Source organism: Lactuca saligna, chromosome 1 (genome assembly GCF_052625555.1).
Source record: "Lactuca saligna cultivar CGN05327 chromosome 1, ASM5262555v1, whole genome shotgun sequence".
NCBI classification, from domain to species: Eukaryota; Viridiplantae; Streptophyta; class Magnoliopsida; order Asterales; family Asteraceae; genus Lactuca; species Lactuca saligna.
The window spans coordinates 8,601,504-8,611,822 of NC_136417.1; the positions used below are offsets into that span (position 1 = coordinate 8,601,504).

General features: G+C 33.4%; 1 protein-coding gene across 1 annotated transcript; it reads left to right on the forward strand.

Moving 5' to 3' along the window:
* Positions 1-4,019: 4,019 nt before the first annotated feature.
* On the forward strand, positions 4,020-8,444 carry VND7 (vascular related NAC-domain protein 7). Its single transcript, XM_078996392.1, has 4 exons — positions 4,020-4,169; positions 5,287-5,481; positions 6,863-7,138; positions 7,690-8,444. The coding sequence occupies exons 2-4, from the start codon at positions 5,319-5,321 to the stop codon at positions 8,178-8,180; spliced, it is 930 nt and encodes a 309-aa protein (XP_078852518.1). The 5' UTR covers positions 4,020-4,169; positions 5,287-5,318; the 3' UTR covers positions 8,181-8,444.
* Positions 8,445-10,319: the final 1,875 nt, after the last annotated feature.

Sequence of the window (10,319 nt, forward strand, 5' to 3'; positions counted from 1 at the left end):
TCATCATGGGGAGCATCGATCCTTTTTGTGAAGAAGAAGGATGGGTCTCATCGAATGTGTATTGATTACTGGGAGTTGAATAAGCTAACGGTGAAGAACCGTTATCCACTCCTGAGGATTGATGATTTGTTTGACTAACTTCATGGTGCATCTTGGTTTTCCAAGATCAATCTTGTGTTCGGTTTATCATCAGATGAGGGTCAAAGAAGAGGATGTACAAAAGACGGCCTTCCGAACTTGTTATGGTCATTACAAGTTCATGGTGATTCCCTTTGGGCTCACCAACGCTCCAATCGTGTTCATGGACCCCATGAACCGCGTATGCAAACTGATGTTGGATTGGTCTGTGATTGTATTCATTAATGATATCCTGGTCCATTCCAAGACCCAGGAGCTGCATGAGGAGCACTTGAGGGGGTAATAGAGATTTTGAAGAAGGAGAGACTTTATGCAAATTTCTCCAAGTGTTGACTTATGGTTGCGCGGGGTGCAGTTTATGGGGCACCTTGTCAACCAAAACGATATTCTGGTCGACCTGACCAAGGTCGAGTCCGTGATTAGATGGGAGGTTCCATGGTCTTCATCTAAGATTCAGAATTTCCTTAGGTTGGTAGGTTACTTTCGGAGGTTCATTCAGGATTTCTCCAAGATAGCGGTTCCTCTTACTCGGTTAACGAAGAAGACATTCACTTTTCGTTGGGGACGTGAGCAGCAGGCAGCTTTTGAGACCCTGAGACAGAGCTTGTGTGAGGCACCGATTTTGAACCTATCGGAGGGTGTTGAGGATTTCGTGGTATATTGTGATGTGTCGATCACGGGTTTGGGTGCAGTTCTGATGCAGAGGGGTCACGTGATCGCTTACGCTTCGAGGCAACTGAAATGTTATGAGGCAAAATTATCTGACACATGATTTAGAGTTGGGGGTTGTGGTTTTCTCCCTCAATATTTGGAGAAATTACCTCTATGTGTTCTGTTGTACTATTTACACAGATCACAAGAGCCTGAAGTATCTGATAGATCAGCTGAATCTAAACTTAAAGCATCATCGGTGGTTGGATGTGGTGAAGGACTATGATTGTGAGATCCTTTATCATCCAGGGAAGGCCAATGTAGTGGTCGATGCTCTTAGGCACAAGGTGGTTACGGCTCCGATCAAGGATAGTTGTTTGAGGATGACAGAGATTACTCCACTTTTGGAGCGGATTCGAGGTGCACAGCCGTACAGGTTGAAGCAATGAAGGAAGAGCACCGGAAGAGTAAGCGCATAGTGGATCAGGTGGCTTCCTTTGATTATGATAGCTGAGGGTTATTGACTCTGCATCGGAGAGTGTGGGTTCCGTATTAGGATGGTGTGCTTCAGGTTCTGATGGAGGAGGTGCACAAATCAAGATTCTCCATTCATTCCGGGACGACGCAGATGTATAAAGATCTTCTTCCTGATTATTTGTGGCCATGCGTGAAGTGGGATGTAGTTTGGTATGTGGAGAGGTGCTTGACTTGCATGAAAGTCAAGGCCGAGCATCAACGACCTCACGATAAGATGTAGCCATTAGATATTCCCGTTTGGAAATAGGAGGAGATTACCATGGATTTCATTACGAAGTTGCCCCGGACTGCACGCACGGAGTGGGTTCGATTTAGCGGGTCGAATGCACCAATGTTGGCCCATGGTTTGTTATGTTTAGGATGCTAGATGGATGTGTGACTCTTGCATATGTTATGTGTTTATATGATTACCGGGTGGAGCCCGATGACCATTCTGTATGCTATTTATCCTTGTGATTAATTGCATGTGTTATGCGTTTATATGTATATCGGGCGGGGCCTATTATATGTTTATTATGTATGGTATGTAGTACTTTGGGGAACTCACTAAGCTTTGTGCTTACGGTTTTTAGTTTATGTTTTCAGGTACTTCTTGTTCGAATGGGAAGAGTTCAAGATGATTGGAGTGCGCACACCACCTCTTTCCACATTTTATATTACTCTGATGTATTGGGATGTTATTGATACACTTTGATTCACCGTGATTTCTATGATGATTTTTGGATAATAGTTTTATTAATTTAAAAATGAAAATTTTAGTCTTACTTTTTGAGACGTTACACACCTGATAAAAGGTGAAAGACTTTTAGTTAAGTATGCTCTCCAAATAACACTTCAGCTTTTTTTCTATTAAAAGAACCTAGTTATAAATATTACTCCGTTCAGTCATCGTTTATATTAATTGTGATTATAATGCAATACAAATATTGGTCGACACCAACGCAAAATTAAATTCAAATTTTGATGAACCCTTTTCCTAACCTACCTAATATCAAAGTATTCCAACCGCCTACAATATCTAACATTCATCTGACCCTACATCTTATATACACAATGCATAAGTTTGTCTTCATATGCATGATCTACTTCGCTATGATATAATGTCTTGATTAAATGTAAAATCTTATATTTACTGTTAGAAAATGGGATAATAATAGCGTTGGAAATTCTGAGAATTGTGATTTCACTATCAAATCAAAGTTTTGGATGGTACTCCTTAATCTTTGATTGGATAAGACTCAGAAGAGAAAAGAACAGATAATGAGATATATGAATTTCGTGAGTACCAGAAAAAACTGACCAAAATTGGTTAAATATCTCTTTTGTCTGAAAACTGTCAACACTGTCATAAAACATTTTGGCAACAATCAAAAAAACTGTCATAAATCTGGATTTTCTATAAGGATTAATACCAAGCCAAAAAAACGAATCAAATATTCTAAAATTGGATTTCTGATGCATTTTCAATATAGTAATATAACCCAAATAAAAAAAATTACGCTGCCATGGCAGCTCGATCCCAGCCAGGGGCTCTGCCCCTTCGACCCTACTCCTAGGAGCGCTGCCCCCGGACCCTTGTTCGTTCAGGGGCTTCGCTCCTAAATAGCAGTCTACTTTTAATCTTGAATAAATTTAAACATGTGTGCACTTCACACCTTCCTTACTTGTTTAATATTTATCAAGATCACTTTTTGTCACACAAAATAATCTCATTACACTTAAATCACATTAGCAAAACAAATCATCAACGTTTACAAGGTACACCTTCCTTTGATTCCCACCTCTCTAAATATGTTTCCACTCCTTACATCGTATACACTGAAGCAAATTAGGGGATGTTTGATACACGAAGATCGACTTCTCTAAATATGTTTCCACTCCTCAAAATGGATATCCACTTCACTCGGAAAATGGTCACTTGCGTTGAAATTTGTGTCTTGCACGTTCAATCACGCTATCAGCTTGTCGGTATTTCACTAAAGGCTAACATCGCTTTTTCTTTGACAATTGTTTAGATAGTCTCAGCATTCAAAAACTGCCTATTACAACTGTAGGGACTATTAATGTTATTATCATATTGTATTTGATGTATTTATTGTTTATCTATGTTTCTATTATATAATATTAACATGTCGTATAAATACCCTAATTATTAATGAGAAAGACAAGCATTGAGATATTTCATTGTTGCCTTTTAATATAATTATCAGGTGGTTGTTAAAAAAAAACTAAGAATAAATTTCAAAAACTTATAAAAATTGTAAATAATATAATTTGTGAGGCATCAACCCGACTCAAAGTTTATATGGAAGTTCATTCGTTGAACATTAGCTATATTTTAGGTGTCCTAGATTTTAAATCCTAAAACTCATGTGTAAATTTTAGCACCTCAACCCTTAAAGCTTCTATAACGCAATTTGAAAGGCTTTAATCTAAGTGTCAAAAGATTTTTTTTTTTTTTTTTTTTGAATTAAGTTAGATAGAAATATGTATGGTGACTGAAACCTTAAAGTACAAAATAACGGTAGAGGGTGGCGTGAAAATATGTTGTCATGCCGTCCAAAACAGACCTTTCATCCATAATGCCACATTGCCACCCCCTGCCCCCACGCGCAATCTCTCTCTGTCTCTCTCTTTCTTTCTCTGTATATATAGTGTAATTTATGTACCCTCTTGCAGCATACTTCGATCATCTTCAACTTTGCAGATACCACCGAACTTTAACATCCGTTTCCGGCGCAAATATCAAGACAATTAATCAAAACATTTTTTGACCCTAGCAAAACCACTCATCTTAAGTCGTACGCGGTGGTCGTTTCTTTTTATACCAACAGACAAAAAAGGTCAGTTTCTTTTTAGAATTCTGGTTCAAATCAATGTATATGAATATATGAGCTTTACCTTGAGCTCGAAGCTTTAAAACCCAGGGGTCTTGTACTTGATTGTCGTTGGTATTTCTTTTTGGAAGGTTTGATCTAATTGAAAACAATTATTGTAGCATATTAAAACCCATTCATATTTCTTGGTTTCAAACTGGTTCTAAACTTCTATTTAATAATTATGCTTTCTTGAAAACGTGGTTTCCATCTACGTATACTTATGATATATATGATGTATATTCCATTGCGTTTATTATCTTGATCATGTCTGCTTCTGGATTCAAACCTTATCTTATAAGTAGGAACATGCATGCTTTTAGTGGTTAAGAGAGACATAATTAAATGGCACGAATAGAATGTGAATATGTGATCCATCTGTTTGACAATCTCTATATATATTAATCATTTTTCATGGGGTTTATTTGTTTTCAACTGCCATTGGAACATGAGAATGAGTCTCACAACACAATAAGTGAATAACCAATCCAATTATGGTTATGAAAAGTGTTGAATTATAGGTTTAAGAGAGAGAAATGGTATGGTTTATCTTGGTTATGGTGATTTTTGTTTATAATAAGGGTCTTAGATATATAGGGAGAGTATGGGGGGTGGAGTGGGGTTATCCATGACCTTATGATGAGGAAACATGGAGTGGAATGCACTCAAAGAAACCATAACATGCCTACCTTCTATTCCCTTCTGTTTATAAACAAAAAAGTCAATGTTTTGGGCTTATCTTACATATATACTCTATGTCGTATGTTTACCTTCTTTCTATGTTGCTTCCTGGGCCCCACTACCACATCAAATTATATTTTTCTTGTCCTTTTACAACGAAGACACTTTGGTATAGGTCCCACATGATATAATAATCATAAGGTCTTTTGTTCACGAGTGGTTCTGAATTATTTGTAACAACCATAGTTGGCTACTAAGTTTGTAGTTCACGATTCACCATATGTGCGATCTATCTATTATATTAGATCTTATATAAGATGGATATATACCACCTCTTGTTCTCTCTTTGTTCCAAGGTGAGCAGATACAGTTTCTAATTTATTTCCTGCATTTTATTTTATAGAAGGATCAAGAGAATAATTGATCAATCGATAGATGGAGTTGGAGTCATCATGTGTTCCTCCAGGGTTCAGATTTCATCCTACGGAGGAAGAACTCGTGGGATACTATCTCAAAAGGAAAGTCGAGTCGCTGCAAATAGATCTTGATGTTATTGTTGACATTGATCTTTACAGAATGGAGCCTTGGGATATTGAAGGTAATCCACTCCAGACAACATGAAATCATTACATGAAAATAGGTCATTTTCATTTAACCCATAAACATGTAAAGAATTGACAGCATTGTCACTAAACAATAATATCATATCCCTACTTTGCTTTACGTAAAATGGAGGAAAATTCTTTTTGCTGCAAATCATATAGCCAATGCAATTTGTGACACGTTCTTACACTTTAATTAGTCTCAGTTTTTGAAAGTCACAAAGAGACGCGTTATTTTATTTATGCAAATGTGCTTACACAGTTAATTTCGTAACAATTTACTGGTAAACTTTATCTCTCAACCCCTATAACGTATGAAACTTTATCACACCATTGCATAAAAAAATATTTAAATAATACCCAAGTTTCAAATTTATTAATCAAAAATTAAATATAATATACAATGATATTCTTAATTAATACAAAATGAACTCCATAAAATTTTGAAGTGTGATAACTAAAACATATAACAGTTTAACTATTACTATACATAATTATTTAATAACTTAAATAGCTAGTGCTATAGATACCCCAAAAAAGTTAAATATTATAAAACAATATTTTATTTTATATTTTTGGATAATGAAAGTAAAATATGGTTCATACATTGTTGAGTTATACCTTTTTTATGTTTGATAAATTGAAATTAAAAGTATCCTATTTATTGAAGGTTTTTTTGCTACATGTAAATCTGTTATGAATTTTGATACTTATCATTTTGTGGTATTTTTGAAATAAATATTATTCACTTGTCAATTTTTTATTTGTTTCAATTTTTAAAATTAAAATCATATACTTATATATGTAAAGTATTAAGCATCATATATATGATATTAAATTGCAATAAATACGTTTTTTTTTCTTATTTTAAAGTTGTACATTAAAAAATATTTTGTGTTTACACTTTATTGTTTAATCTTTTTTTTTTAAATCGATTCGTGTAATACACGGGTTTGACACCTAGTTATCAATACATTATTGTTGAATTTTTTTTTAAAAAAAAAAAGTAACATGATTCCATGCATATAAGTTGGAACTAGCCCCTTGAGGCTAACACCGAGTTGCTAATCTAATTAGTAGGTTTGGGTTAATAAAACTCTCTTTTTGAATAAATTCTATGTCACCCTCTTACTATTCAATAAGACTCATTAAATTTTACCTATATATTTAAAGCATTTTGAATGATCTAACTTAGCCACGTACATCACAATTTTCTTTCTCATACACAATAATTAATTACCTGATTAGATATATATTATAATCTATAAAAAAACGTACATCATACACATGATCAGTGTTTTCAACCAATACTATACCATATTATATCAAATGGCAATTTAATTACTTCTTTTTTTTTGTTGTTTAATACAAACTTAGGGAGGTGCAAATTAGGATACGAAGAACAAAACGAGTGGTTTTTCTTCAGTCACAAAGATAGAAAGTACCCTACAGGCACACGGACCAATAGAGCTACCTCAGCCGGCTTCTGGAAGGCAACAGGAAGAGACAAGGCGGTGCTATCAAAAGACAGGATCATCGGAATGAGAAAAACCCTTGTTTTCTACAACGGACGTGCACCCAATGGCCGGAAAAGTGACTGGATTATGCACGAATATCGCCTCCAATCGTCTCACAATGCTCCCGTTCAGGCAAGTACTTTACATTGACCCTTTAATTAATCCTTTAACTAAAAATAAACACAATGTTGTGAAAAAACACCAAGAAAACAAATAGATATGTTGAGTCCTGATCAGTCAACCCTTTAGATTTTTTTTTTTTTTTCTGTTCTAGGTCTTTGTTTAGGATAATGGAAACAGTGAAGACAAAGCATGCTGTTTTCATGTTTTTTGTCTTTGATCGAGTGGGTAGCTATTGACTATAGCGTAGGTTGCTGTTTTGAATGTGAAAGCTTCCTAAAGTGTCAATATTCCTTCTTAATTGATAGCATGCACCTACTTTAAACTCGTGAAACCCCACTACTTTTGCCACTAAAAGTGGCTAACCTACGGGTGACATTTGATGGGACCGTTATTCTCTTTCTATTTTTTTGAGATAATTTTCAACAAATTGTATACCAAGATTTATCTTTTTTTCAACATTATAAAAAATGGATGTGCATTAGAAAACACATGCAAAAGACTTTAAATATCGTGTATGACCTTTAAATCAAAACTCAACTCTTTTATGTTATTAATTTCAGGAAGAAGGCTGGGTGGTTTGTCGGGCGTTCAAGAAACCAAGTCCAGTTCAAAAACAAGGGTTTGAACCCTGGAACAATGGTTACTACATTCGGAACAACAATAATATTAGACCACTTCCACCGATTAATGATACATTTAATTCCTCCCAATCCCTCCACTCAAATCAATCCATGGTATCACATAAACTACCCTTAAATGATCAAGATCAACAACTTTCTGCAAATCACTTCCTACTTGAACATTCAAATATCGATAGTCCTTCAGCTTCAAGAAGCTTTGCAACAAACGAAGATCATGACTATGAGAGTGGAATTGATTTTAACCACTATGATAATGATTGGAAGAACATAGAAAATTTACTTGGGTCCGAATTAAACAAACCCTCCTCGTTTCCCTATTCAACCATGCCATTGATCGCCCACAATCATGATAACAATGAATTCGACTCTAGTGATCAAACCAGCCACCTTTTTGGATGCTTTTCTGACTTGTAACGTTAGTGCAAATATATATCTAAGGCATTATTAAGCTTATGGACTAATAGATGGCGCCTAGTGCATGCATGGTTTTGTTAAGTTGCTAATATCGAGTTCATTGGAGTTGGCAAACAAAATGTCAACGGATGTAGATCCTTGGTAAAGACAAAGGAAATAGTTGCAAGTGGTTCCTTTGTAATTGCTATATATATAGTTTATTGAATTACTTTGGTATGATTGTACAATTTAACTCTTAATATATTTAGGTAACTTGTTTTTGTATTCATTTTGTATGACTATATATATATATATATATATATATATATATATATATATATATATATATATATATATATATATATATATATATATATATATATATATATATATATATATATATATATACACACACACACACTAGATGTGTGTCCACACAAAGTCGTAGTGATAAATAACTTTTTTGGTGAATAGTTTTATTACGGTGCAATAATTATTAGATTTTATTATTAATTATTGAGAAATCTCAAGAAAAGTCCAAAACTTTTAGTCTAATTTATAAAAAAAAAAAAAAAAAATCCTAAACTGAATCTTGTTTATAGAAAAACACAGAATACTGACTAAAACTTCGAAAAAACTCTTTTTGGCCGGTTTCGTAGATTTAACCGGTGTTCTGTCCTTTTTCGTTTGTTTGCTCAAAATATTAGAACTTTTTTGAAAATTACCCAATAACCAAAATACTGACACTTTTTGAAAATTACTATGAAATTAATGGATATTATTATTAACAAATCATTTATAAACATAACAAATATTTTTTATAAACAAAGGAAATACATTTGTTTCTAATTTTTAAGAATAAAATGGTCGACTAAGTAATCCTCTATTGTTTGCTAACCACTTCAAACTCCCAAAGTTCTCCTATGTATCGTTGTGGGTGTCATACTGAGATGTATTATATATGTTTCTTCAATTAAATACAAGAGTTGATAATATTTCTTAATACATAATCAATAAGTGTCTACTTGCTATTAGGTGTGACGCTATAGGATCATATGTTATTACAAAATATCATTACACAATGATTCTTGAACATATAAATCTTTCATTATGTTCTTTAATCTAAATACCACATAACCTCTATACATTAATCGGTAACAACCATCAAATTACACACATAGTAAAAAGTAAACTTTGAAAGAAAATTTAAATAGATAATCATCGTTTACTTGTTTCCATATAAACTATCATTCAGAATTCACTTTTTCACATTTTATAGATGTATGTTAGCCTATGGTTGTTACCATGTGAGGTATGGATGTTAGGTGCTAGTTAGGTTAAACAATATAAGAGGAACACCCACATTAGAGAAACACTCACTGAGTACATCTCACCATCATACCCACAACGATGCATCGGAGGACGTAGAGAGTTTGATGTGGTCAATAAGCAATAGAGGAGTACTTAGACCACCAATTTATTCCTAGAAATATGCAACAAGTGTATTTACTATTGTAATAAAAATATTTGTTATGTTTATAAATGATTTGTTAATAATAATATTCATCAATTCCATGGTAATTTTCAGAATAGTCCCAATATTTTGGTTATCAGGTAATTTCCGGAAAAGTCCCAAAATTTTGAACAAACTAACGAAAAATGACAAAATTCCAGCTAAATCTGTGAAACCGACCGAAAAGGGTTTTTTCAAAGTTTTAACCAGTATTCTATGCTTTTCTATAAACAAAATTTAGTTTGGGGCTTTATCATAAACCAGACTAAAATTTAAGGACTTTTCTGGAGATTCCCCTTAATTATTATGCAATAAAAAAATTACCACTTCTAAATGATAGACGCCTTTGGTTTATTTATTTCTTATAACTAGTTATAAAATAGAAATATATATATATATATATATATATATATATATATATATATACATATATATATATATATATATATATATATCTATCTATGTATCTATTTCTCTCTCTCACTCACTCTCTATGTCTCTCTTAATCTCTCTGTATCTTTCCCCTTTTTCTTGTTATTGTAACACTCTATTTTCAACTTATAATATTAACGACCGGTTAAGTGAATATAAGTTTTTGATAAAAGACTGTTTAGGAAAATTAGTCTTGATGAAATTTGTATTAATCA

Excerpts from the sequence above, each read along its gene's own strand:
- VND7 (XM_078996392.1), top strand. The coding sequence starts at position 5,319 with ATGGAGTTGGAGTCATCATGTGTTCCTCCAGGGTTCAGATTTCATCCT. Across the intron at positions 5,482-6,862 it reads GGAGCCTTGGGATATTGAAG|GGAGGTGCAAATTAGGATAC; the intron begins GTAATCCACTCC and ends ATACAAACTTAG. Across the intron at positions 7,139-7,689 it reads CAATGCTCCCGTTCAGGCAA|AAGGCTGGGTGGTTTGTCGG; the intron begins GTACTTTACATT and ends AATTTCAGGAAG.